The following is a 26,327-nucleotide window of genomic DNA, read 5'->3' as shown; positions in this document are numbered from 1 at the left end:
CTACAGTGAATTAAGGAGAAAGTGGGAAGTAAAGAAATTGAATCAGCAATTATACGTAACTCTTATGCTCCCTCCCTCCTAAGCCTGGTCAGGCTTTCTGACTCTAAAGGCCTCACCTCTCTCTGGCTCCCTCCCTGCAATTCCTCCTGTAGGCCCCAACTAGGCCCTGTAGAGGTCAAACAGAGAAAAGGCCCCAGAACCTAGCCATCTCTCCCTCAGCCTGTGTCCTATCTCCTGATTCTCTGAACTGCAGATCCTGTTCTTCCCAAGGGATTCTGACCCCAGCTCAGTTTCCCTCCACACTACCCCTGCCATCACCCTGGAGACCCCAGGTGGTGCCTTAGTGATGAGCTGCCCAATTGGGAGCCCATCCTAGGACTCCCAGAGCTTGTGATGCCACCTTACTGAATCATTCCCTCAACACAGGTCACTATGCTTATTCCATTGATCATTCCACCAGGCCACAGCAGGCTAGGTCAGGATGGGATGCTGAGCCACAGATCAATAGTCTGCAAGAAGCCTGGTCCCAGAGCTCTGGAGACCAATGATACTCAGAGAGTTGTTGACGGTAGAAGACACTCAAGTGGAGACGCTCAGCGAAAAGGCACTATGCAGAAGCTGGGTGGGAAGAAAAACCCTGAATTAGCCACAAAGAGAACGGGGAGAAGCCACACAGTTGCTGGCAGCAAGACACCGCAGTCATGACCACAGCCTCAAGGAGTGCGTTAGATGCTTCATGGCCCTCTGCAGTTGAGAGGCCCAGCTGGGCAGCTGCTGAGAGGGTTTCGTGTCTCTCCTAATATCCCCTGAATCTCCAGCACCCACCCCTCCACTCTGGGCAACTGACCTCAGAAAGCAAAAGATGCAGTGTTCAAAGTTTTGACCACAGCCTGCTGGCCCTGTGGTCTCCTCATCCCTGCTCTAAGCCCCTACTGGCCCTATCCCCTCAGCCTATCACTTCAACACTCAAACAGCTGTGCCCACCCTGCCACATGGGCCCAGAAGAGCCCGAACTTTGTGCTTTCCTGGTGACTGGACACCCAGGCTACTGGACACAACGGAGAAGACCTTAAAATCCAGTGGGAGACGCAATTCACTCAACTCTTCACTGAGTCTACTACTGCCCACAATCCTGTTCTGGTTCCTGTACCCCACTGGCTACCAGTGCAATCTTCACCGCTCTCCTCAGGCCCCTGACCTGACCATGGTGAACCTGAGAGTCTATGGCCAAGATGAGACAGAAAAGGAACAGCAAGGGGTAAAAAGGAAAGGATGAGACCGGAAGGGAAAATGTGGGACTGAGGTTATGTTTTTAAGGAAAAGGCATATTTGTAAGCTGGAGTCATTAATAATGAGAGCAATTAACATTTACAGTCATCCCTCGGTATCCTCAGGGAATTGGTTCCAGGAGCCCCCATGGATTTTTTTTTTACCAAAATGTTTAAGTTTCTTATATGAAATGATGTAGTACAGTCAGCCCTCTGTATCCACGAGTTCTGCACCCACAGATATGGAGGGCTGAGTGTATACAGGCCCAGGTGGTATCTAAGAATCATATGTATATTCCTACATTTAATCCTCCTAACAAGCCTACGAGGTGAGCACTATATCTTGTTTCATGGATGAGAACACTAAGGCACAGAGCAGTAACTTGCCCAAGGTCACACAGCAGTAACTTGCTAGTGAGTGGCAGAACCAGGATTAAAATCCAGGCAGCCTGGTGCCCAAGACCATGATTTTAACCACTATACTATAATACAGGCATTCTTCAGAGATATTTTGGGTTCACTTCCAGACCACCTCAATAAAATGAAGATCTCAATAAAGCGAGTCACATGAATTTTTTGGTTTCCCAGTGCTTACAAAAGTTATGTTTACACTACACTGTAGTCTATTAAGAGTGTGATAGCATTATGTCTAAAAAAACAATGTACATACCTCAATTTAGAAATATTTTATTGCTAGAAAATGCAAACCATCATCTGAGCCTTCAGTGCGTTACAGTAGTAACATCAACAATCACTGATCATAGGTCACTATAACAAATATAATAATAATGAAAAAGTTTGAAATATTGTGAGAATTACTGAAATGTGACAGAGATACGAAATGAGCAAACGCTGCTGGAAAAATGGCACTGACAGACTTGTTCAATGCAGGCTTGCCACAAACATTCACTTTGTAAAAAATGCATTATCTGCAATGTGCAATAAAATGAGGTATATGCTGCAGAAAAATGACCTGGCAGAGTCCTTAAACCAGCCCAAAACAGGAAGCAGCCAGCCACCCAGGGGTCTAGACACAGTCAGGTTACTGCTTGAGGCTTCTTATGGACTCTAGATCCTCCCAGCACCAACCTGAGCCTACCCTTCCTGTCTCTAGCCTGTGAGCTCCTGGGGGTCAAGAGCAGGGACTCCCACTCCCTTAATCCCACCTCCACACAGTAGGCCAAGCACAGGCTCATCAGACGAATGGGCAGAACCTTTATTTCCTAACCCACTCCTTGGACCTCTGTCAGAAGGTAGATCAGAGGCACTGTAGGTAGAAGGCAATCCAGAACCCGGCAGAGACACCACACCTGTCACTCTTCATAGCAGTCCCTTTCCACAAGCCAGAGGGAAGTGGAAGCAGGACAGGGAGGCCCACTTCTGTAGACTCAAGTCTTGTTGGGGGTGTTGAGCAGTTACAGAGGCTTCTCAAAGAAGGCCCAGCCATCCTAGACATTCAGGCCTCGAGAACAGCTTGCCAGCAGGTCTTCAAAACCGGGTGTCTCGAGCCCTTCTTCGGGGTCGGGGGCCAGAGCTGGAGGTAGGTGTGGGGCCCAAGCCAGGGGGTGCCCCCGGGGGCTGGTAGCCACACTCATTGGGGTCCAGTGGATCTCGGCTGAGCAGTACCCATACCGCAGGCACATGGCGGCGTACCGTGAGGGGATCTAGGCCTGCGTCGGGTGAGGTTGGCACCCAGCTGTCCTCGGTCTGCAGGAAGCGCAGCTTGGTAAGCTGGTGCAGGCCTGGTACCCGCCGTTTGACAATCTCAGCACAGCTGACAGCCTTGCCTGCAGCCCGGCCAGAACCTGAGAACACCACATGCCGAGCACTGCCGCCCTCCAACCGCCCCAGCGCCAGGCCCAGCAGGTTGCGGATTTTGCTGCCATCTCGGACCCGCATCTCCAGGGTATCAGGCGGTAGCTGGGGCATCGGGGAAGGTGCTGGGAGTTCCACAGAGCCAGCCTTCCGGTAGTGCTCCATCCGGCTGCTGTCGTGTCTGAATCTTGCTGCCCACTGCAGGGAAGTGTCAGAGGAATGCTAGGCAGGGTGCCCTGGGCCACCCCCCACCCCCCAGCCCGGCTCTCTAGGACGTGGGCCCACTCCTCATCCCAGATTTCCCAGAAACAGGACCATATGCCCTCATCCCCAGGACAGGGGGCCACGCCTGCCTCACCCTGGGAGGGGGCTGTACCCCATTCCTCTGGACAGGGCCATAACCCGCCCCCGACCCCGGAGTCCCTGCGACAGGACCAAATTCCCCAAACGTTGGCCAAGCCCCCTCATCCCAAGCTCCTTAGCACTGGGAATGAACTTCCCTCATCTGGGGCTCCTGGGGACAGGGCCCGGGCCCTCACCCGAGACTCCCTGAGAACAAGGCTGAGTGCTCCTCACCCTGGGCTCTCCAAGCGGTGACAGGGACAAGGCCCCTCACTTCGTGCCCCCAGAGGACAGGACCAAGCCCCTACGCCACAAGCTCGCCGACACCGAGCCAAGAGCCCTCATCCAAAAGCTCCTCAAAAACAGAAGTGACCCCCTCCCCCACTCCGGGACCCTTAGGACAGGGCCGAGCACCCCTCACCCGGAGATTCCCAGGGTCGAGCCCCCCAACCCAGGTCACTCAGACACCCAGGAACAGGGGCTTGACGCCGAGGGCTGCTCGAGCTAACCCTGGCGTCGAGTTCGCCGGCGGCCGGGCTCGGCGGTCCCCACCGCCACGGGCCGCCCTCAGTGCCCGGCAGGCCGCAGCGGCCCAGCAGCCGACCTCCCCTCTCCTCCCCGTACCTCCAGGAGCCCCCACCCCACTGGGCTCCTGCTCTCACCACCGCATCCAAACACTCCACAAGCTCGATCCGAAGCCAAGATGGCGTCTCCCGGGAGCGCGCCGAGGCCGCGAGGCCGCGCTCGCCGGACGGGGCGGGGCCTGAAGGGCGGGGACCCCGGCGCCTCCGCCCGCAAACCGAGAGGTGGGGGGACGCCGGAGAGTGAGCTGGGCCAGGACGCGGAGACTCGGAGCGCTCGGGCTGTCTCAGCTGTTCAGCCCCGGGCAAGGAGCACTCCTATTGGGGCGGAGAGAGCCCTGCGGAGGAGAGGAGCGGCCGTCGGAGGAGTCCCGCGTCCGAAGGATGCGGAGGATTTGGCCCTTAGAAGATGACAGGGAGGGCGTTACCCGTTGAGCACACCGAAGCAGCGAAGGCGGAGCAGCGGCTTTCACTTTGGACAAGAGCAAGAGGTGCCGTTTGAAGTGGCCGCTGCTGCGGGGGCGAGAGCCTTGGCCAGCGAGTTCTGAGCTTGGACCTCACCCCGTGGGCACTGGCGAACCACGGGGCTTTTTCATCAGGCGCAAGTCAAACCAGTTCGTGTGCACAGCGCACTGTGGCTGCAGCACAGGCGGGGGCGGGCCGCAACCGCTGGTGACTTAAGCCCGCAAAATCCCGGGGGCATGTCCACGGAGATTCGTACGTTGCTCTGCGTATAATAAGCGCTCAAATATTTGTTATAAATCATTTATTGAAAGAATGAACCAGAGAAACAGCAGTGGGAATGGGGAAAAGTAGATTAAGTTGGAAGATACCAGGAGGTAGATTTGACGACTGTTCGGACGAAGAAGGAGGGAAGAGTCTAGGATGACTCCCAGTTTCAGACGTGCTGAATTTGAGATGCCAGTGAGACCCTGCTGGTGGGCTGGTGGGCTGGTGGGCAGGCCAGATGGAAAGGGGCCTGGAGCCACAGCAGTCCCTGAGACCACAAGGGGGCAGCAAACACTTGGTGGAGTGAGGGACCATCAGTTTCTCTGCTCTTTAACATGCTCTCCTTTCCAACCGTACCACCGCCCCCCACGGCCCACCCCCCAAAAGCCCCCTGCATCCAAACCTCTTTTAGTCTCCCCTTCTCGGCTAATAGCACCAAGTAGGCTCCCAAGAGAGAAACTTAAAGGCTCCCCTCTGCATTGCACATGCTGCTCCCTTGGCTCTCAAAACGCTGCATGTCACCCTCCAGGGCTGCTTCCCACATTCCTTTTTCTTCTGTGCCCCCAAAGAACCCTGGTGCCACCTGTCCCTCCCCTTTTCCTTGACTGTCTCCTCAGCTAGCCTGTACAGGGTAGGAATCAGGTGGACCCTACCTGTGTCCTCCCCACCTGGTATGGCATCTGACATTTAGAGTGTACTTGGTAAATGCGGGATAAATGGATACATAAAGGAATGTTCCACTCACATCAAGCAAATGAGAGCATTCATCCTGACAGCTTTACCTCTCCCGGAAAGCCAGACTAGGACGAGTATAGCTCTCAGTCCAACTAGGAGGAAGGCCAACAACTCTGGCCTATCAACCTCATCCCCACCACCATACCCATACAACATCGGGAAGCTAACACACACCTCCAGTGATCTGTACAGTTTATTGTCTTTGGAACAGGATACTGATGAGGGGAGGGGGTGCAAACAGCAAATCTCAAGTAGCCAGACCTCTGACCCCAGAGCCCCACCTGAGTGCAGACTGGTAGGCTGTGAATCCAATAAATACAGAGCTGCCTCTGCTCTGTCCTGTTACAAGGGCAGGTTGGCATAGGGCCTGGAGCCTGGCTGCCCCGGCCCACCGTAGGATGGGAAGCAGCCATCACTCCTCTGCTGGCTTCACTTGCTTGGCAGCCTCTAACTGGCAAAGTAGCTCATCCCACTGCACGAACTGCTTGGAGAGAAGCATTGTCTGGTCACAGGTCAAGGTGAGAACGGGCATCTGAGAGAGGGAGTGGAGAGGTTTGCATCTGCCGAAAGTGTCGGGGAGCACGGGGATAGGCAGGCTGGTTGGGATGGGATGAGAAACAGAGCGAGAAATGGAATAAAAGGACAGGGCTCCGGACAGCACTCCTCAGGGGCCTGGCTGAGCAGAAAGGATACAGTCTTGTTGTATTCCTCTAGGAGAGCCTTGGACTCCTCAGTGATCTCCACACACTGGTCCTGTGGAGCCAAGGTGTGGCAGAGAAAGGAGTTGGACAAAGCCCCCGCTTCCCACTGCCCACCTCATCAGGGACCCTAGCTCCTCATAGAGCCTAGAAAAGGTAATGTTTAACCCCAGTGCCAAAAGGAGCAAATTTCTAAAGAGGCACTTTCAGGCTCCAGTGTGGGTAGCCTAACTGCAGTCCTAAGGCTGATAGAAGGTGGGGGGGGGGGGGGCGGTGAACCACACATATAAGCAAATACTCCTGCTAGAATATGCCTCCTTCTCCCTGTCCCCTATTTCTGAACCCTCCTTGACCTTTACACTAGGGCCTGGGAATAGTGAAAAAACAGCTCTTCTACCATAGTTAAGGACACATCATCCCCAGGAATTCATGGGTACCTCCCAACATCAATCTGATACCTCTGGGTAGCCCTACTCTGGGAGGCAGGAGACCTGGATGTGACCGTAGGCAAATCCCTTCCCTTCTGGAAGGCAGATGGAAGACAAAGGATAAACCCTAAATTCCCCCGGAAGCTGACATCAGGGAGGCCTGAGGCTGCTTCCCCAGGAGGCAGGGGTGGGGACTAGGAGCCTCACCACCTCTACTTTCCCCTCCAGGCCTCTCCCCTCCCATACCTGCTGCTGGATGTGGATCTGGGCCAAGCGCTGCAGGTGGGCGGCATGCTCAGGAACGGCTGTAAAACACAACGCACACTGCCTAGTGATGCTTGTGCCTTCCCCCGGGACTGCTCAATAGTCTATTAGGTCTTCGGTAGGATTAGAGTATTGAGTGGAGAAGCTAAACAAACGCCAGCTTCATCGACCACTGCTTCTGGACGTGGTGGTGGGACTCCCTGCCCACCTCAGTCTTACTCTAGGACCCAAAGGGGAGGGGAAGGTGCAGGCCCCTAGAAGAAGACAAAACCCTGGGGTTCCCAGAGTTGCCCCATACACCCACCCCAGGGCTGTGAGCAGGGCCAAGTAAAGGAAGCTTTGATTATCATGGGATCTGTTCCTTTGCTCTCAGCCCAGCGGGACCAGGTCTGCCGGGCCTAGGGAACAGGGAGCCTGCAGGTGGACTGAGGATGAGTGCCAGGTCCCTAAGCTGGCCACCTGGAATCCAACACCCAGAGCCTCAGCAACCATGCTGGGCCCACAGCTTAAGGGTGTCAGATGCTCAGCAGAAAGCTGATCAGGGGTAGGGAGGGGGAGCTGGGAAAAATACCTCTAGAGACAGACAAGATGGCTATCTGGATTCAATTAAAGTCACTGTCTGCTTGTCAAAACCCAGGCCTAGGAACTGCACTAGGCAGTGCGGCAGGAAGAATTCACACACATTGACACACCTGGCAGGAACTCTTACAGTAAAATCTGGGCTCTGCAGCACCCTGAAGGACAGATGCTGAGGGGTGGGGTAGAAGACAGAAGGAATCCCAGAGTTGGAGGTCGCTGGCCTTACATGAGTGTCCTTGGTGCCAAACTGCCTGACATTCTGAAGCTGAGCTCTCTGCCCTGGAAATTTTAATCCCAGTGCAGGTGTCTGGTACCCCCAGGGTGAGATAAAGACAAGGAGCAGAGCTAGCCTGAACCCAGGAAAGTCCTGCCCATCCACCCACCTCCCCAAGTAGAGTAGTGGAGCTGCAGCCCCAGAGAGGTACCTTTGATATGAGTGCTGTCCAGCATGGGCACCAAAGCCTCCACCTGCTCCAGAAGCGCAACCTGGGAGAGGATAAACTGCTCCTCTGAGGCATAAACAGACAAGGCAGTGGCAGTGAGGCGAGCCTGGGCACAGCCACTCCCATGCAAGGGGCCGATGAGATGGCTGAGCCTGGAGCTTGGGGCAGCTAGTCTGCCCACTGCCCCCTTCGCTATGTGCACATTCCCCCAATCTGCCTCCACCTCTCTTGGATGCCTCTGGTCTGACCTATCGAGCCCAAGGAGCCTCTAAGTTCCTCCAAATCCTACCTTTCTCCAAGTTTTAACTCTGAGGCCCCTTCCTCTAGCTTCCTATCAACAAACTCAGAGCCCCTCCTAGGCCACAGGAAACAAAGTACTTCAGACTTGGGTACCCACATGCAAGGGCTCCTGGGAAGGTCTGAAAGAGGAGACGTGGAAAACTACCAGGCAGGTTCTGCTCAGTGGATCTGAGAGGCACAGACAATTACAAGTTCCTGGAGAGCTGGGACACTAACAGGACAGTCCAGTGAGGAAAGCAGGACTGGAATGACCCTGTGCACAGGGGGTTTCAGTGGCTGCAGAGTGGGAAGGGCATTCAAGAAGGGAGGACTGTTATGTCAAACATTTGGAGGCAAGAATGCTTGTCAATTAGTCGAGGAAAAAGAATTCATTTGGATGAACTGGAGCAAGGAGAGCACAGGAAACAGCTAGATGGGAGGGTAGATCTGGAAGTCTATAGAAGGCTTGGAATGGCATGCTAAGGAATTAGGAATTTATCCTAATAGGGAGAGAGACACACACACACTGAGGTTCCAAACTAAACAAAATGGCATGTTGGAAATGTGCTTTGGGAAGATGATACTGAACCACATGCAAGAAGGGGAAGACTAGGGTCAAGAAGAGGACTTAGGAGACTGCAACTATTCATGTACAAGGGGATGAACACTGAGGCAGTGGCGACAGGGAGGCATGGAGAGGCTGGACTTAAGAGTCAGTGCAGGAGGGACCTCCCTGGTAGCGCAGTGGTTAAGGATCCGCTTGCCAACTCAGGGGACACGGGTTCGAGCCCTGGTCTGGGAGACCATGCCGCAAAGCAACTAAGCCCGTGCGCCACAACTACTGAGCCTGCGTGCCACAACTATTGAAGCCCGTGCGCCTAGAGCCAATGCTCCGCAACAAGAGAAGCCACCGCAACTAGAGAAAGTGCACGCGCAGCAATGAAAACCCAACGCAGCCAAAAATAAATAAATTAATTAATTAAAGAAAATAATAATCGGAGCAGGAGAAGACCTCCTGAACTTGGCGTCTAAGCCACAGCAGTGGCTCAGGTATGTTCTGGTTCGCCATTGTATACCTCACACCTAGGATAGTCTGGATCACAGTAGATGATCACTTTTGAATGCATGAATAAACACAGGTGCTTGGCAAACCATACCTCGTGGAGTGGCTAACTAACTGATAAGCAGACATTGCTAAGACAATAGTTCCTGCCTAGAATTCTGAAATCCCAGCGCTTTCTCACATGAAAGAAAGATGTTGAAACTCATGCCTATAACCTCGCCTCTCCCAAATGCAATGCTCTCTGCCCCTACCCTTTCTTAGAAGCTCCTATGTCTACTGAGCAGAAGTAAGGAAGGTTCCGAAGGAAAATCCTAGAGGCAGGCCATAGATAGAATACCGGAGTAGCTTCCACTGTGGCAGGCACCATGGTCTGCAGCTGGCTCTGAAGTATACTGTACCCAGTGCCTACTAGAGGACCACAGGACCACCTCCAGCCTCAGTCCAGAACCAGGCCAGATTCCAGAAAGCAGCTTCCAGGGCTGTATCCAGGAGAGGGCGGGCAGGGAAGCTATCTCTGTGCCCGACTTCCCCCACAATCCACATCCCCAGATGCATATGCACATACTGTCCAGCACTACCTGCTAAGATGAACTGCAGCTTAGAGGCATCAGGTATGGCAATGCGGTCAATGTACTCAGGATCCAGGTATTTGATCAGGTCTTCAACTAGAAAAGTAGCAAGATGGAAAATGGAATAAGGTTGGGGAGTGGGGATCTGTCTTGTGAGGGATATTAGGGGAGGTGTCAGCCTTGGGGAGACCCTTGAGTGAGGAGCTGACACCCTCAGCGTCCAGCAGGCCTCCACCAGGGCCCCTATCCCCACTTCCCTGTCTCTACCCTCTGATCACCTGCTGGCCAGCCTCAAACTTTAAAACCCTGGGGCCCTCAGCATTCCCACTGATCTATCCTCAAGGCTGGAAGGCACCTTGCCCCTCAGTGCCACCAAGACATGCCAGAGCTTTATCTGATTTCTACTTCCTCAACAGGTTGCTAGCTCTGACATAATCAAAAAGGGCTGGTTGAGCCAAGACTGGGGCTCTCAGTGCCTGATTTCTTTCCTGCCTCTGAACCTTGCCTGTGGAAATTGCATACCCCTCGTCCCTCCTTCCCCCAGGGGACCTTTCAGGCAGAGCTCTTATCCCATAACTTAGGACATTGCCATGGGCTTGGGGTTTCACCACAAAGTAGAAAGCACACCCCAATTCACCATTTCATCAGGGCAATGTCTTCACCTGCTATCCCCAAAGGGCAACTCTAGTGACCTACTAGGCTGAAGAGCCTGGGCAGGGAACCAGGAAGCACAGGCTTGGGAAGGAGAACAGGCAGACACCTCATGGAAGCACTTACTCTTTTTGTACAGAATCTTCACCCTCTCCCTCTTGCTGGCGATGTTCCCCAAAGCCACCTGCACCTTGACCAGGCCATCGGCCACCTATTGGGGGAGTGGAAGTTAATTCCATGATTTACCACTTGGCTCAAGTCTTGGAAGACATAAGGAACCCTCATTCCCTCAGACTCCCAAACCTCCTTGTCCCAGCTATCGTCCCCTTCTCTAGTATTAAAAGAGATTCAACCCTACCTTCCGGGAATCCTCAGTGTGAAGGGGGAGATAATCATGTACTCCTTGGGGAGTTTCAAGTGTGACTGGGGAGGTGATGAACTACTTTAGAGTTTATGGGGCACTAGCATATACTATCTATTCCCTGATTCCTCCTCTTGGATGAACCTACCTAGGCTTTAAGGGTAGAGGATGAGGAATTCCAATATTAAAGGGTTGAATAGAGGGAGAGGCTACGGAAGTGTATGATATCACACAGGTTTTAGGTTAGAGGGTAAGGAATGACAATATTCAAGGGTCAGATATAGGGGGAGGCAAATAAGACTGCGTAGAAGCAGCCAGAGACGTAGGAGGAAAATCAGGAGGATTTGCGTCATAGATGTGAAAGGGAGAGAATGTTCTGAGAAGTCAGTTCTCACATGGGACACAATCTGTTAGTGACAACTAATTCCACAAGAAGTGTACAAACAGACATCATTACCTCTGAGGCACTCAACTCCAGGGTGTGCCTGACACTCCACCTTCAGTGAAAAGTCTTTCCATAGTTAAAAAGGGGATGGAAGGGAAACTGAGCTGCACAGTTGTCAAAATTCAGTCACTGGTGGGAAGGAGTGCCAGTCCATATCTGAACACTCAGTACCCAATCCCTTCCCCTCCTAATCCCGGCCCTCCCAGACCACACCTCTAACCCCCTGAAGCCTTCTTTAGCCACCTCCGGTCTGCCTCTTTTGGGGTCCTATGGACCTCTCTTTACACAATTCACTTAGCAATTACGCAGGGCTCCACAACGGCCCTTCCGGGCTTCAGCTCTTACTGAAACTCTGATTAGTCAGTTTCTCGAATGTGTCAGGTCTCCCCAACTACCCCGCGAGGGCAAAGGCGGAGTCTCCACAGTGAGCCCACCTCGGACTCACAGTGCCCTCCGTGGGAATGGCCTCCGAGGGCCCGATATGCTCCGGGAGGTCTCGAACCTTTGTTATTTCAAAGGTCGGGCTGCGGGCAACGGGACTCTGGAGCGGTAGCATCCATCTCGAGGACCAGGCCAGTAGACGGCTGTTGCTTTGCCCCAGAGAGGGACCATTGGACCCCAGATAGCTCACCTTCCGCGAGCCGCGAGACCCGCCCGGCCCGTACACCCAGCGCTCCAGCTCCTCCACACGGGCCTGTAGCCGGGGCACATCTGTCACAGCCGCCATAGCTCCCGCCGCTCCGCCTCAGCCAGGAACAGCCAGAGGGCGGGACGTCCGTCCAAATAGAGAAGGCGGGCCAATCCGAGTGGATGGGCTCCCCTGCATACAGGAAGTGATGCCACGATTCAGCCCTTCGATGCCGGAAGCGGCAGGCAGGGCCGACGAAAGTTGTCAAAAGCTGTCTTGTAACCTAGGCGACGGCTACCCGTCAGGCTCTACCTTAACTTCCAGCCCCTGCTCGTCAAAACAAACTTTGCCTTTATTCCAGGGTACCAAATTCCAGGGTACCAAAGAGGTTTCCCTACCCCATTCTCCGAGGTTGCATATATAAATATACCCATTATTCTAAGATTGGTCCATTCCCATAGAATAGTAGGAAGCCCCGTGAGTCTTCCTAAGGTTCAAGTTGGAGTCTTCTAAGGTTCAAGCGATTAAGTGTCGTGCCAAGGACACTCAACATTGTAGTGGCAGAATCGGGATTTGAACTCAGGCAGTCTGATTCATGAGACTGAGCTCTCCTACTCATGGCCTTTGCTATTCTGTCTTCTCTGAGAACCCCTGGCCCAACACAGCCTGTGCATACCACATAATTCCTCCCCGACCCACAGGCCCAAACAAGAAGGAAAGGAGGCACTGGAGAGGGAGGGACCGCAGCTTTATTATGCAGATGTGACCTGAGGGACATCTTCACAACACCCCAACTCAACCCTTCACCTGGCTCCTGAAGAGAAGCAGGTCTGACTTGAAGAGGTGGAGTCCTAGAGATGATATTGACACAAGGGAGCACATGAGGAGATGATGGGGGTTACCGGGGGAAGAACTCTTTGGTAGATGCTGCTGGAGTTGGCCAGGGAGGAGATGCCCTCCTTTTGCAATGAGGTAGATGTAACATCAGAAGAAATCTCTTTGGCTTCAAGTCCACATGGCATGGTTGAGGGGGGGAGTGGCCATTCCCAGGTCCTAGAATGGGCACCTTGGAAGAATGGGTTGGAGGAGTGTCTCCTCCCCCCCTCAGCAATGGGGTTGGGACTCTCAATTTCAGGTGTGAGCTCTCAGGGTGAGGCGCTGGAAGGGGGCCCCATCAGGGGTGGGGGTGCAGGGTTGGCTGGGCCCTGGGAAGCTGGCACGGGCTGGCAACGGGCAAAGAGGACGCCTGGCAAAGGGGTGAGGAGATGGTAGAGGGAAAACACAAGCAGAAAAAGGCGAGGCAAAGAAACAGAAGAGGGGAAAAAAAAGTCAGTGTCCTGATTGCTAGAACACCACACACAGAGCCCTGCCGTAACCAATGACGAAAAGCCCCTCGAGTCAGTTAGAGACTCCTGTGCCAATACAGATATGCTCCAACAACTAAACAAGAAATATTTACACTGATACATAGGCCCATGACAAGACATCCCACGGTATTCATGCCAGAGAGGTCATGCCTTGGATCCCATGCCATGTAGACACCCCCTTTAATCCATGCCAGTGTAGCAATCCCCTGAACCCCATGTTACCCATGCAAGTTTGGATATCTCTGAACCTCATGCTAGTAGAAAAAGTCTAAAATCCCCATGCCAGTGTAAATACCCCTGACCTCATGCCAGTATAGACAGCCTGCAGTACCCATACCAGTGTAGACCACCCCGTTGATCTCTAGGGCCATGTTGATACTGCTGATACCACTGCCTGCCAGATTGAGAGGCCCATCCAATTGCTCTTCTGTCCAGGAGGGGGCAGGGGAGTCACATTTTGGGGAATCAGACTTCAGACTTACAAGCTCCCCCCTCCATCCCTATAGAGAGCCCCCATTCCAATTCCGCCCCACACCTGTAATCACAGAGTTGTCTACTGAGGGATCTATCTGCCCCACCTCCAATGCCTATGGGGTGATGGGTCTGTCCTCCCTCATTGTACAGGCCCTAAGCCCTCTCAGCAACAAGCCCCTCCTCACCCCTCAAGGGAACCTTGCCACGGGGCAGGAAACTGGGGGGTGCGCCGTGTCGAGGTGGGTCCATGGGCCCCATCAGCACAGCCCTCTTCTCTGGGGGCTCCTCTGGTGCCACCTTCTCACGTGCAGGTCCAAAGGCTAGGCCCACAGGCAGTGCCAGTCGAGGGGTTGGAATTCTGCTCTCCTCTGAAAAGACAGGTCATTTAGCTCCCCTGACCCAACCAACCCTGTCTCTGCATCTGGTTCTCCCCACAGGCCTGGGACCAAGGGAGGTCATCCAAGCTCAAGCACCAAGTTCAATCTCCCCTCCCTTCCAGTCTCCGAATAGAGGCTCTGAAGCTGGAGAGCCCCAGAAGGCCAATATATCTGACTAGGTTTGTCCCAGACAATTTGGGGGATTTCCTTGCTTTCGGTTGTTAAATAAGCCAGGAAAAACAGGAGGCATAAACCACATGCAAATAGGAGCCCTGGTGTTGAATGAAGCTGCTCTGGATAAAGTACCTTTTCCTGAGCTTCAGGCCCACACCGCAGTAACCCATAACCCAGAGCTCCCAAGGCTTCATTGACCCCAAACATCAGGACCCCTAAACCTAAGCATGCACCAAACCTCAGTGCCCTGTCAGTCCTTACTGTCCCCACACTTCGATGCTCCCACACCTCAGAGTTTCCACGTTTTAATGTTCCCTATATCTCAGCCTCCCCCTAGGTCTCCGAGACCCTCAAAGTTCAGCCGCTCTCCCCTCACACCTTTCTTAATGGGGCTCGGGCTCAGCTGCGCGCAGGCGTGCGCCGGCAGGCCGGAGGCGGAGCCCCGAGCAGTGCGGGGGCCGGGCGTGGGCGCGGGAGGGGCAGGCCTGGAACCCGAGGCGGGGCCAAGAGTGCCCCAAGGGGACTGCCCCGCCAAGCCGAAGAGTGGGGCGTTGGTGTAAGCTTGACGACGGCCTTCCCGCCGGTTGCTGTCGATGGCGGCCTGGAGCTCCCCCGGGGAGCTGAGCGCCCGCGTCTCGCACTCGTACGGGTACAGATACTTCATGTACCTAAGGGCGGACGGGGTGGGGTGGGAGGCTGGGCCCAGCTGATCAAGCCCCACCCCCGGACACGAACCCCCGGGGCCCTCCGCGCCCCGCGCCCCGCGCCCCACCCCCGCTCCCGCGCCTTGCTCCCACCGCTCGCGCGCGCGCGCTTGGCCTCACTGGGTGCGTAGAGTGAAGGCGGCCGACGTGATGGTGGTGGGCAAGCTGAGGCCGCGCGTTACCTCCCGCCACACCTTGCGGTTGATGACTTCCACCAGACCGCCCTTGGCCGTCACCAGGCGAAACAGCGCGTACAGGTCCAGCACCTGCTTCGCCATGATGGGCACACGGTTCACTGGCGTCCCTGGTCGGGGGGTTGGCAGAAAGTCAGGACACTAAGACGGAGACCCTGTCTGCGGGCATCCTCAGGGACTCGAGGAGTCGGCTGCCTGGACCTGCCTGGGTGAGCCCCAGGTACAGGGCGGGACCGTCAAGAAAGGCGGGGAACAGGGAGGGATGGGGAGGTGGGATTGCAGGCAGAGCCCACAGAGCCCCCAAGGCCTCCATTGTAGTAGGAAGGGTGGGAGGCTAGACCAGGGGTTCGCAAACTTCTTCTGTAAAGGGCCAGATAGATGGTAAATGTTTTAGGCTTTGCAGGCCAAACAGTCTGTCAGAACTAATCCACTCTGCAACTGCAGCCTGAAAGCAGCTATAGAGGATATTTAAAGGAATGAACGCGGCTCTGTTCCAATAAAACTTTATTTACAGACTCTGAAATTCGCATTTCACACGTCCAGAAATGTTATTCGTCTTTTAATTTTTTTCACTATTTAAAAATGTGAAAAACATTCTTTTCTCATGGGCTGTTAGATTTGGCCCGCAGGCTTTAGTTTGCCAGCCTCTGGGGTAGACCATAGGAAGGACTTCCTGACTGTGCTGAAGAGCCAGACTCCCCTAAGCAGCGGCCCGGGGTGGCTGCCAGAGGCGGGAGGATGGTGGGTGGGAGAAGAAGCAACCCCCGCCTCGGCTCGCCGACTCCGCAGTCCCCGCCGCCCCCGCCGGCCAGTCCTGACAAAGGGGCCTGTCTGCGCTGAGCGATGGGCCCCAGTTAATTCCTTACCGATCCCGTCCCCTTCCGCTGCCGCCTTTGGACCCGAACAATTAGCTGCGGCCTGATTAATGGGGGGAAATTATCGGTCCCGCGGGATCCCCTCCCCCCGCACAGGGAGCAGAGGAAGGCAGGGACCTGAGGGAAGCAGAGCTGGGAGGAAGGGGGCGCTAGGATCTGCTGAGACCACCCTACCCCACCCCCCAGTGGAGGGGAGACCAGGAGGAAGGGGCAGGGAGGGGACGTTGGGACCAGAATGACCGGGCCTTTCTGGGGAGCCAAAGGACCTGGAGCCCCACGGAGGGTTCCTGGTTAGGAAGGGACCCGAAAGGGGTTCTGGGCCTGCGGTGGGGGCCTGAGAGACTTTGGCCAGCAGCTGCACTAAGGGAGGGGGGCAGTGAAGCCAGTTAATTAGCAGCTTATCAGGCCGCACTCGTGGAGTGAGTTAATTAGCTTTGTAGAGAGAGATAATGAGTCAGTCTTCCGACCCATGAATCTGGGGAGAAGCCTAAGTGATGGACTGCCGCCCAGCCTGATCCCCTCCTGGACCCTTCTTGCATTCACTTCTGGCTCTGAGATTCCCGGAAAGGAATTCCTTCTCCTCCACAGCCCCTGCCTACCCCTTGAGAAGTCCTCCCTTCAGTCTAATTCCAGTCCTTCCTGATGCAGAACACCTTGGGTGTTTCCTGCCTGAAGCAAGGGGAAACTGAGGAGAGACAAGGCTGGAAGAGGACCAAGGCATTCCGATCCCACTCCCCCAATTCTGGGAACCCCCCCCACCCCAGGCCAGCCTCCTGCCAGTTCCCCCTCCCACCCTCCCAATTGATCCCACACTCATTAACCTGCCAGTGGGCTGGCCACTAATTAATCCCTGGGTGGAGAAGGGGGGCAGGGTCAGAGGTTAAAGACGCTGTTGAGGGCCCAAAGGATACATGCTGCCAAGCCCAGGCCTCTGCAAAGAGGACCCAAACTGAGGACTAAACCCTGGGGTTTCCCTTCCTCAAGCCTGGTAAGTGGGGGTCCTTCCCTTACATCAACCCACTCACCCCTCTTCTGCATGAAGCTAAACAGGTCATCCAGAAATTCTTTCCTCTTGGGGTCTGCATCGAGCTCGTACAGCTGGGGAAAAACTGAGGTCATTTTCCAGCTCTGCTACCCAGCCCCCACCCCACCCCGGGACCCTTTGGACTTCAACCCCCAGATTAAGGATCCCCAGCTGAAGGGGTAAGTAAGTTCTGAAATGTAGACTTCCTGAGAGAGCATTGGGTTCTCTCCCCTGGGGGCAGGTGTGGGCACTTTTTTTCCTGATACACAGAGACCCCTCTACTGGCCAGTGGTGCCCTGGGCAGCTCAAACCACCCATCTGGGAAGTAGGGGAAGAGAGAAAGCTACGGAGGCTTAGCCTGCCTTCCAGAGCCCCTGGGAGGAAGTCAGGCTGGCGCTGTGTTCCACATTGAGGAAACCGAAGATATATCTGAGCCACTCATTCACTCATTCATACCTGCAAGGGCTTCTTGCTGTTCACATGTTTGTGTGCCAGGGGTGGGGATGAGGGGCAGAGATGCCTCTAACCCATCCCTCAGGCAAGGTGGATGCTCAGAAAAGCTCCTGGATGGAAACCTTGGGCCCCTCAGCCCACATATCTTCCAGGAACAGCTTCCTGCACTACAGAAGCTGCCCCACAGAGGCAATGGCCCTGAACCACCCAGGATCTGTAGGGTCAGGACTTGAAAGGTCCAGGGGTTATCCCACCTATTCTCAGTCACCTGGAGCTCTACTTCCAGTATCAGCTCTCAAATACCCCCCAGGAGGGACAATCCCTAAAGTAACAGAGTCTTTTACCCAGAGTGACAGTCCCTGCATAACACCCATAGGTAACACTCCACCTGCCAATAAGAACTCTCAGAGCAAAAAAACACCCATGAGTAACAAACCCCAAAGATGCACCTTTAGATCTACACTCCCACAAGAACTGAGCCCTACGTCTTAAATGGATACCCACAAAAAACACACACAGTCTCCAAGTAATAATCCCCAGAATTACACCCAGGAGAAACAGTCGCTAGAGTCACATCTCCAGAGTAACAGAGCCCCGAGTAACACTATCAGTTTTACACTAACACCACAGAGTCTAAGCATAGATGAACACCTCTGGAAAATACCCAAAACCAACACCCTACGAGTAACACCACCAGAATAGCACACCTAGAATCTCAGCCCTGCATAACATCTTCTTAATGACAGCCTAGAGTAGTGCCTTCGAATAACATCCAGATGGGTTCCGCAGGGATGAAGTACCTCAAATTAAGGCCCTGTGAGTAAGGTCTTATCATTCCCAGCTGTACAGGAGCCCTTTAGTCACACTGCGGCTGTAGTGGCCATCACAGGCTGGGAACTGTCACCCATAGAACTCAGGCCAGGGAGAGGACATGGGTGGGGAGAATGTGACAAGGAAGAGATGAGGTGGGTATCAGCTTGCCAAAGGAGCGGCAACCTCCATTCCACTTCCAAGACAGAAGTAGACAGCCCAGGACACCCCCACTGGTCACTGGAATATGACCTTGTGACTTGATGTGTGAGAAGGTATGGTAGTGCTGGCACTGGAATCCCCAGATCCCCCTCCCTCAGAATCCTTGAAGGCTCCTGCACCCCTCCCACTTTCCCTTCCAGCTTCACCAAGAGCCTCCAGTCTGTCAGCCTCCATGTTTCTGGGCGTCTCCTGCACCTCACGGTGTGTGCCTACGCACTTCTTTCCATGTCTCAGTATGTCTGTCTCTCCCTCCCAGTCCCCGTCTAGCCTTCAGTCTTCCCACTGTCTCTCTCCAGGTCTCTATGTCTCTGTCTTTCCATCCTGCAGAGCGCAGTGGGGTGGGGGTGGGGGGCTACTGATCACCTTGCTCTGCTTTTGCCCAGAGAGTAGGAAGGGGGAGGGCCTGACACTGAGAGGGTCCTACCTGCTTGAACTGCTCCTCATAGGTCCACTCATGGGGATGAGGTCCAGGGGGCTGGCTGGAAGGTGAGCTGGTGCCCCGGGTCCCTGGGTGGCTCTCCTCGGCTGCCTCCTCTTCTGTGCCAGCTTCCTCTCCTTCCTCATCCTCTTGGGCATCCTCCTCTTCCTCAGCTCCAACCTCCCCCAAGCCCCCGTCAGGGGCCTGCAGGGTCCGGGATCCAGGAAAGGAAGGCCGCGGCGGTGGTGGTGGTGGGCGTGGAGGGGCCAAAGGCCCCACCCCCTGGGCCAGTCGGGCTGCCTGCTGTCTCTGCAGGGCCTCCATTACAGCTTCCAGGCGCAGTCCCCCCACTGGTGGGCCGGCTGGCACCAGGCGCTGCCCTGAGGAAAGGGCTGCCTGTGGAGGAGAGAATTATGCGTGTTGCACCCGCTCCCCCAAAGCCCCCAACACAAGGGGAGGTGGTTATGGATTCAGGGAAGTGCAGGGGGGCCATAAGGAAAAAGACAGAAAGACAGCTTTCTCAGAGGTGGACAGAGAGGTAAAAAGAGCAGGAGAGACAGAGACCAGACCCAAAGAGACAGAAACAGACGTTGACCGAGGACAGGTAGAGACTGAGCAGATCAAAGAGGGTGACAGGGACCAAGAAACAGAGAGAGATGGAGGAGAGAGAGATCCAACAGAGAGGGAGAGAGACAATGACAGGGAGATATGGGGATAGAAATGAGAGATGGCGAGAGACAAGAGACTGAGAGGGACCAAGGTGGAGGGTGACAGAAATATCAGACAGAGACAAGAATGGAGAAACAGAGACGGGGAGAGATGAGATTGATAGAGATATCCGGTAGAGAGACCGGGAAGGTAAGAGAGATAGAGGAGCAAGAGATAAATATCAAAGACCTGAGTGACAAGCAGTCCAGGGAGACTGACAGACAGACAGAGGCAGAGGGAGACAAATACTGAGGCCGGAGTTGAGAGAGAACAGGCAAAGACCGACGCAGCAGGAGACAGAGACAGAAGAAAGAGATTAGAAATAGAGACCGGGCAAGACAGTAAATAGAGAGGGAGAGAGACAGGGAAAACAGACGGAGAGACGGGGCAGAGACGCAGAGGACTAGAACCGAGGAGGAGAGGGAACAGAGGATGCCGGGGGTAGAGCCCGGGACGGGGACAGCAGCGTCTCCACGCCCGCTCTCTGGCTCCCCGCGGCCACACTCACCAGCCTGGCGCGGCCCGCTGCCCCCGGCGTCTCCACGGCGCTCCCTCCGCTCAGCCCGCCTGTCGGGCGGCCCCTGTCTCAGCTCGGTTCCCTGTGCGGGGCCCCTGCCGTGCGCTCCTGCAGTCGCGCGCTCCTCTGGCCGCGGGGCGCTCACTTGCTGCTCCGCCGGCTGCGGCCGCGGGGGCGGGACCCGCGAGGGGCAGGGCGGGCGGGGGCGCAGCGGAAGAGGCCCCGGTGGGCTCTGACGCTTTCAGCCCCCCAACAGGTGTCTCCCACCCTCCATACAGCCAGATTCGGGGGTGGGGGGGAGAGGGCGCTGGAGTGCTGCTGGGAATCGTGCAAAGGAGAGTGAGGAGTCCACCACCACCGAACTCCGGAGCAGGGCCCCTCCCAGCCTCACAAGTCGGGGGAGGGGGGGTCCCCACACCCTTACTCAGTGCCCGGCATCCACATACAAACATTCGTGTTCACACACCAACACACCCTGTCACAAGTTCAAGGTACACAGCCGCCCTATCTCACATACTTGGTTACATAAATACTACAGCGCCAAAGGCCTGGACAGGCTGTGATCTGAGGGGACTCACTCTGTGGGGTGCTGGGGTGAGACTGGAGGGCCTGGGCAGAACAGAAGCTTCTCCCCTGCCCTGCCCAGGTGCTGTCCCCAACTGCACGCACGCTGCAGTTTGCACAATACGCGTACATGGTGGTGAACTCACTTCTGCACCCACACACTCAGAGGTCTCTGAGCTCATTCCACACCAGCAGCAGGGCACACATACCACCTGCAGGTACAAAGCCACACGGCTTTTAGCTCATTTGACGTTCTATTATGGAAATTTTCAAACATATACCCAAGAAGAGTGAATAATATAATGAACCTCTGGCAATCCTCAGAATTTCAATAGTGATCAGCATTTTGCCCATCTTCACATACATCCTCCACCCATGTTTGCATGACTCCCCAATCTCTAGCTCCAGACACCTTTAGCCAACTGCTCCAGGCCCACCCTACTCCCAGTTATCCTCCAGATGCTGAGATGCTGTTCCTCAGCAGCCCTGGACCCCACTCCTCTTAAGCACCCTCAACCGTTCCCCAGTTTCTTCCTGTGCGGAAGGGAATCGACCTACTAAAAGCATTGAGAGTCACCGGGAGGTGATGCCAAGTGTGTGAGTGAACAACACGCCTCTGTAGGAGTGATACCTGGCATAGGTGTGAAACTCTGCTGTATCAAACTCAGCACCAGGGAGCACCACCTGACCTCATTCATACCCAGTGAGGCACACTGGTCTCAGGGCCAAGATTCCTCTAGGGGGCAGAAATTCAGAGGTAACTTTTGCCTCCTCCCCAACCCTCTCCCAATGAGTCTGCTCCTCTCAGACCCAGCTTGCCCTGGTCTGGACCACCAGCTCTTCTCACCAGGATCTTGTGGTGGGTGACAGCCCCCTGCTCTGTCTCCAGCCTCCACCCTTGTCCCCAGCCCAGCTCCCACTGTGGCACTAAGTCCACATTCTCTGTGGCCCATCTCTGGCCAGCCACACTGAGGCTCAGTCCTGCTCACACTCCAGTGCCCACCCGCTCAGATTTCAGGTCTGACAGCCAGTCAGATCCCTCTTCCATCAAGAGGCATTGGTGATCCAACCACCTTCAGATCCAATGCCCCTGCCCCCATAGCTTGGCGTGGTATAAGTTCTCCTGGGGCAGAGTCCAGCCTCCTCCGCTGCCATCCCTCTCCAAGGCAACTCCTGTGCTCAGCTTGCCTCCCCACTGCGCCCCCCCACCCAGCTTCCCTAGCTGCTCAGAAGAGAGAAAGTGCCTGGAGAGAGATGAAGGTAAGATTCCTGTTGGAAAGGTAGGAACTGGCTTGGGGACATTCCAGTTGAGGGTTTGGAGATTGCTTTGGAGGGGGTGGAGAGGGGCAAGGGACTTGGACGCTACTCCCAAAAGAAAAGAATCAATCAAGCATAGTAAATTCACCTTTGGGGTCTGAGCCAGGAGGGTACAACTGGGGAGGGCAAAGGGGAAGGAATAACCTGACTGGAACCTGGTTTCTCTCTCTCTCCATCTGTGAAGAGGAAAGGCTGTCTCAAACCCACACACAGCCCCCTCTGATCCTATACCTCACAGAGACAGACAGACTGACCTAGACATCCATTAATCCAACACATACTTACTGAGCACTTACTTTATGCAAGGCACTGTTGGACACAGGAGTAAATAAAACAAAGTCCTTATTATAATGGCATAATTCCAGTGGGGGAAATGTATATTGTGTCACATGGTGATAAGTAAAATGTAGAAAAATAAATCTGGGTTGGGGGGAATAGAAAGGGAAGGGTGCCATTAGTTACCTATTGCTGTGCAACAAATTACACTCAAACTTAGAAGCTTGAAAAAACATCTATGTTTTCACAATTCTGTGGATAGGGAATTCGAGAGTGGCTTAGCTGAGTGGTGGTGTCTTTCATGAGGTTGTAGTAAACATGTTGGCTAGGGCTGCAGTCATCTGAAGATTTGACTGGGACTGGAAGATCCACTTTGCTCACATGCTCTGTTGGCAGGAGGCTGTTCTCCCTAGGTGGGCCTCTCCATGGGAGAGGACCTCATACCAGAGTGTCCTCCCAACATGGCAGTTGGTTTCCCCCGGAGAGAGTGACTAAAGAGGGAAGAGTGCTTTTTATGGCCTAGTTTTAGAAGTCTCACACCATCACTTCTGCCATATATTGTTAAAAGTACATAACTAAGTCCAGCCTGCACTCAAGGGGAACGGACTTAGGCTTCACTTCTTAAAAGGAAGAGTATCAAAAATTGTATGGAGGTATTTCATTTTATTTATTTATTTATTTGGTTGTGCTGGGTCTTAGTTGCAGCAGGTGGGCTCCTTAGTTGCGGCTCGCTGGCTCCTTAGTTGCGGCATGTGAACTCTTAGTTGAAGCATGCATGTGGGATCTAGTTCCCTGACCAGGCATCGAACCTGGGCCCCCTGCATTGGGAACTTGGAGTCTTAACCACTGCGCCACCAGGGATGTCCCCTGGAGGTATTTTAAAACCAACACAGAAGGGCTGATATTACCCAAATGTTAAGGGAAGGACTCGCTGAGCAGAAACTGAAGGAGGGGAGGAAGAGCCATGCAGTCAGGAGAACAGCAGGTGCAAATATCCTGAGGTGGAAGTGTGATGTGTCAGAAGAAAAGCAAAGAGGCCACTGGGCTAGAACACAATGGCCAAGGTGAACGGTTGGATGTTTGGTCAGAGGTAACATAGACCTTGGAGCAGGTTCTTGGAGGCAGTGAAAGGCCTGAATGAGATGGGAAGCATTGCAAATGTCTGAGCAAAGACTGAAAGTCTGACTCTGGCTGTTGTGTGGAGAACCCTCCACAAGGGATGCAAGCATGAGGCTCAATTAGGAGGCCTTTGCAGTAATCCAGGCAAGAGATGATGCTGGCTTGGACCAGGGTGATAGCAGTGGGGGTGGCAAGAAGTGGTTAGATTCTGAATATGCTTTGAAGATAAACCAGACACGATCTGTTGATGTCTTGAATGTAGAATGTGACAGAATGGGAGGTATCCAAGATGACTCCAAGGTGTTTTGGCCTAGGCAGCTGGGTAAATGGAGGTACCCTTAACTGAGGCAGTAAAGACTACAGGAGGTGCAGGATTGGGAGAGAAATCAGTTCGCATTGAACACTTTAAGTTTGAGATGCCAATTAGATGACCAAGTGGAGATGTCAAGTGGAGATGAAAGTGGTCAGATATCTGAATCGAGCTCAGAGGAGGTTTAGACTGAGACAAAATATTAGGCATAAGATACATAGATGGTCCTCAAGATCGAAACATGTTGTTGCAAATAGCAGGGTTTCCTTCTTTTTCATGGCCGAATAATATTCCATTGTAGATATATACCACATTTTCTTTATTCATTCATCCTTGAGGGCATTATGCTAAGTGAAATAATCAGATAAAGACAACTGCTGTATGTTCTCACTTATATGTGGAATCTAAAAACAAACAAACAGGGCTTCCCTGGTGGCGCAGTGGTTGAGAGTCCGCCTGCCAATGCAGGGGACACAGGTTCGTGCCCTGGTCCGAGAGGATCCCATATGCCGCGGAGCGGCTGGGCCCGTGAGCCATGGCCGCTGAGCCTGCGCTCGACGGGAGAGGCCACAACAGTGAGAGGCCCGTGTACCACACACACACACACAAAATAATAATAATAAAAATAAAAACAAACAAACAAAAAGACTCAAGTCACAGAAACAGAGAACAGATTGGTGGTTGCCAGAGGCCAGGGGTGAGGCAGGGCCAGGGGGAAAATGGGTGAAGGTGGTCAAAAGGTAAACTTCCAGTTTTAAGATAAATAAGTCCTGGGGATGTAACGTACAGCATAATGACTATAGTCAACAATACTATATCGTATATCTGAAAGTTGCTAAGAGAGCAGGTCTTGAAAGTGCTCATCACAGGAAAAAGCTTTGTAACTATGTGAGGTGATGGATGTTAACTAAACTTATTGTGGTAATCATTTCACAATATAGACATATATGAAATCATTATGTTGTATACCTTAAACTAATAAAATTTTACATGTCAATTGTATCTCAGTAAGACTAGTATATAGACATATAGATGGTATTTATCTATTTATTTATGGCCACACCGTGGGGATCTTAGTTCCCTGGCCAGGGATTGAACCTGGGCCCCAGCAGTGGAAGCATCCAGTCCTAACCATTGGACCTCCAGGGAATTCCCTAGATGGTATTTAAAGTCATGAAATGGTTGAGATCACCTCAGAGCAGTGTAAACCTGGGAAGTGAGAGGTTGAGGAAATGAGCCAGATCTAGCAAAGGAGGCAATGAAGGAAGAGAGTAGTGTCCTGTAAGCCACAGGAGTCTTTTAAGAGTAACTGTGTCAAATGAAAGTGAGAAGAAATAAACACTGGACTTAGCAACAGAGATGGGGAGGGGCCTGGGAGCCTAGTCCTATGTGAAAGGTAGGGATGACAAAGGGAGCTGAGGCATCTGTAACAGGTGGGGGCTCTAAGCCTAGAGGCAAAGCTGGGTTACAGGGTGGGAGAAATCCTGAGGCTTGGCTTTGCAACCTGTGATCAAACGGAGAGGCCCCAGACAGGACCTGTCATGGCCAACACTGTGGTGGTGGTAAGGTGTCAGGATGGCCACCTTGCCTGGGCCTCACATTCATTCTGAGCCACATATTTAGACTTTTGATGTTGCTTCCAGATGGTTATACATGTAGTCTTTTATATTTTTACTCATTAGAATATCAAATTTTTAGAATGTACATTTTTTAATAATCATGTTCCTTCCATTTTTAATATAACAGAATCCTAAGAAGTGAGAGGCCTGGGCCTTGCTCATCTTCAGAACAGGGCCAGGAGGAGGGTGAGGCAAGTGCAGGACCCTTGGGAGTGTGTACTTCAGGCACCTCTCTGGCCTCATCCTAGCCCCAGCCCCCCACTACCTTAGACACCACCAGATAGTGTGCCTGCTCCCCAGCCCCGGGAGCCTCCACAGAAGTGGGGGGTCCTGGAAAAGGCAGACTGGAGAGAAAGAACTGCTCTGGGTGGACGTGGACATGATACCCTGGAAACCTAGAAAAAAGGAGTTGGAGAGTGACTATGCCTTTCAGCCCAAAAGTGGCTGCACACTGCCACCCCGTGGTCATCCAGGGCAGGACTCCCGGGACTGTGCCCAGAACAGCACTGGCAGAGAGGAGACCAAGAGCAAGACACACACCACCTCACCCAGCCATGAATTCCTGAAATTGTGGCATTCAAACCTGGTGGAGAGAATCTTATTAAACATGCAGATCTCAAGGCCTCAACCCAGAACTGATCTCTGGGGATTGGGCACAATAATCTGTAGAGTCAACAAGCCTGCCAGGTGATTCCTGGGAACACTAAAGTATACAGTAAAAAGCTGCTGTCATAAACTGAATCACACAAGGGAGAGGCTTTCCTGAGGCCCCCAGGAGTTAGAGGTCCTCCTGCTGCTCAGACACGAAAAGAAATGAAACTGTTCAACAGGTCTTTATTGACAGACACAGATAGATGGACAGAGAATGCAGCAAAGGCAGTGTCTGGAAGCTGTAGTGTCTGTGTGTGTGCGTGCAGAAAAGGCTTT

The 26,327-nt window shown here is 53.6% G+C and overlaps 3 protein-coding genes across 8 annotated transcripts; all 3 read right to left on the bottom strand.

The window, feature by feature from the left end:
- Positions 1-1,939: 1,939 nt before the first annotated feature.
- Positions 1,940-4,224, bottom strand: RPP25L (ribonuclease P/MRP subunit p25 like). Of its 3 annotated transcripts, none has more exons than XM_033857927.2 (2): positions 4,088-4,224; positions 1,940-3,281 (listed from the first exon to the last, which is right to left on the bottom strand). In XM_033857927.2, the coding sequence occupies exon 2, from the start codon at positions 3,246-3,248 to the stop codon at positions 2,757-2,759; it is 492 nt and encodes a 163-aa protein (XP_033713818.1). In that variant the 5' UTR covers positions 3,249-3,281; positions 4,088-4,224; the 3' UTR covers positions 1,940-2,756. The 3 variants fall into 3 exon arrangements, with proteins under 3 accessions (XP_033713818.1, XP_073662140.1, XP_033713817.1); XM_073806039.1 differs by lacking the exon at positions 4,088-4,224 and adding an exon at positions 4,050-4,072; XM_033857926.1 differs by lacking the exon at positions 4,088-4,224 and adding an exon at positions 3,660-4,040.
- A 1,421-nt stretch (positions 4,225-5,645) lies between these two features.
- Positions 5,646-12,038, bottom strand: DCTN3 (dynactin subunit 3). Of its 3 annotated transcripts, XM_033857922.2 has the most exons (7): positions 11,882-12,037; positions 10,571-10,655; positions 9,803-9,889; positions 7,865-7,948; positions 6,843-6,901; positions 6,164-6,223; positions 5,646-5,972 (listed from the first exon to the last, which is right to left on the bottom strand). In XM_033857922.2, the coding sequence occupies exons 1-7, from the start codon at positions 11,975-11,977 to the stop codon at positions 5,883-5,885; spliced, it is 561 nt and encodes a 186-aa protein (XP_033713813.1). In that variant the 5' UTR covers positions 11,978-12,037; the 3' UTR covers positions 5,646-5,882. The 3 variants fall into 3 exon arrangements, with proteins under 3 accessions (XP_033713813.1, XP_033713814.1, XP_033713815.1); XM_033857923.2 differs by lacking the exon at positions 6,164-6,223 and having other exon boundaries at positions 5,646-6,002; positions 11,882-12,038; XM_033857924.2 differs by lacking the exon at positions 7,865-7,948 and having other exon boundaries at positions 11,882-12,038.
- Positions 12,039-12,605: 567 nt separating this feature from the next.
- ARID3C (AT-rich interaction domain 3C) lies at positions 12,606-26,067 on the bottom strand. Of its 2 annotated transcripts, XM_033857920.2 has the most exons (7): positions 18,977-26,067; positions 17,069-17,141; positions 15,095-15,278; positions 14,649-14,938; positions 13,905-14,087; positions 13,583-13,672; positions 12,606-13,124 (listed from the first exon to the last, which is right to left on the bottom strand). In XM_033857920.2, exons 1-7 carry the CDS (start codon positions 19,292-19,294, stop codon positions 13,024-13,026), a joined length of 1,239 nt encoding a protein of 412 aa, XP_033713811.1. In that variant the 5' UTR covers positions 19,295-26,067; the 3' UTR covers positions 12,606-13,023. The 2 variants fall into 2 exon arrangements, with proteins under 2 accessions (XP_033713811.1, XP_033713810.1); XM_033857919.2 differs by lacking the exon at positions 13,583-13,672.
- Positions 26,068-26,327: the final 260 nt, after the last annotated feature.

This window comes from Tursiops truncatus, chromosome 6, assembly GCF_011762595.2.
Source record: "Tursiops truncatus isolate mTurTru1 chromosome 6, mTurTru1.mat.Y, whole genome shotgun sequence".
Classification (NCBI taxonomy): domain Eukaryota; kingdom Metazoa; phylum Chordata; class Mammalia; order Artiodactyla; family Delphinidae; genus Tursiops; species Tursiops truncatus.
The sequence above is the reverse complement of the archived record's forward strand: the minus strand, read 5'-3'. Positions and strand labels throughout refer to the sequence as shown.

Bases quoted from the DNA above. Each gene is read 5' to 3' on its own strand.
- DCTN3 (XM_033857922.2), bottom strand. From the start codon at position 11,977: ATGGCGGCTGTGACAGATGTGCCCCGGCTACAGGCCCGTGTGGAGGAG. The intron at 7,949-9,802 runs GTAGTGCTGGAC...TTTATGCCTCAG, and splicing joins GCTGCAGTTCATCTTAGCAG to AGGAGCAGTTTATCCTCTCC. The intron at 6,902-7,864 runs GTACCTCTCTGG...TGTGTTTTACAG, and splicing joins GGACAGCACTCATATCAAAG to CCGTTCCTGAGCATGCCGCC.
- ARID3C (XM_033857920.2), bottom strand. From the start codon at position 19,294: ATGGAGGCCCTGCAGAGACAGCAGGCAGCCCGACTGGCCCAGGGGGTG. The intron at 15,279-17,068 runs GTGAGTGGGTTG...CCCCCCGACCAG, and splicing joins TAGCTTCATGCAGAAGAGGG to GGACGCCAGTGAACCGTGTG. The intron at 14,088-14,648 runs GTGTGAGGGGAG...CTGTCTTTTCAG, and splicing joins CCCGAGCCCCATTAAGAAAG to AGGAGAGCAGAATTCCAACC.
- RPP25L (XM_033857927.2), bottom strand. From the start codon at position 3,248: ATGGAGCACTACCGGAAGGCTGGCTCTGTGGAACTCCCAGCACCTTCC.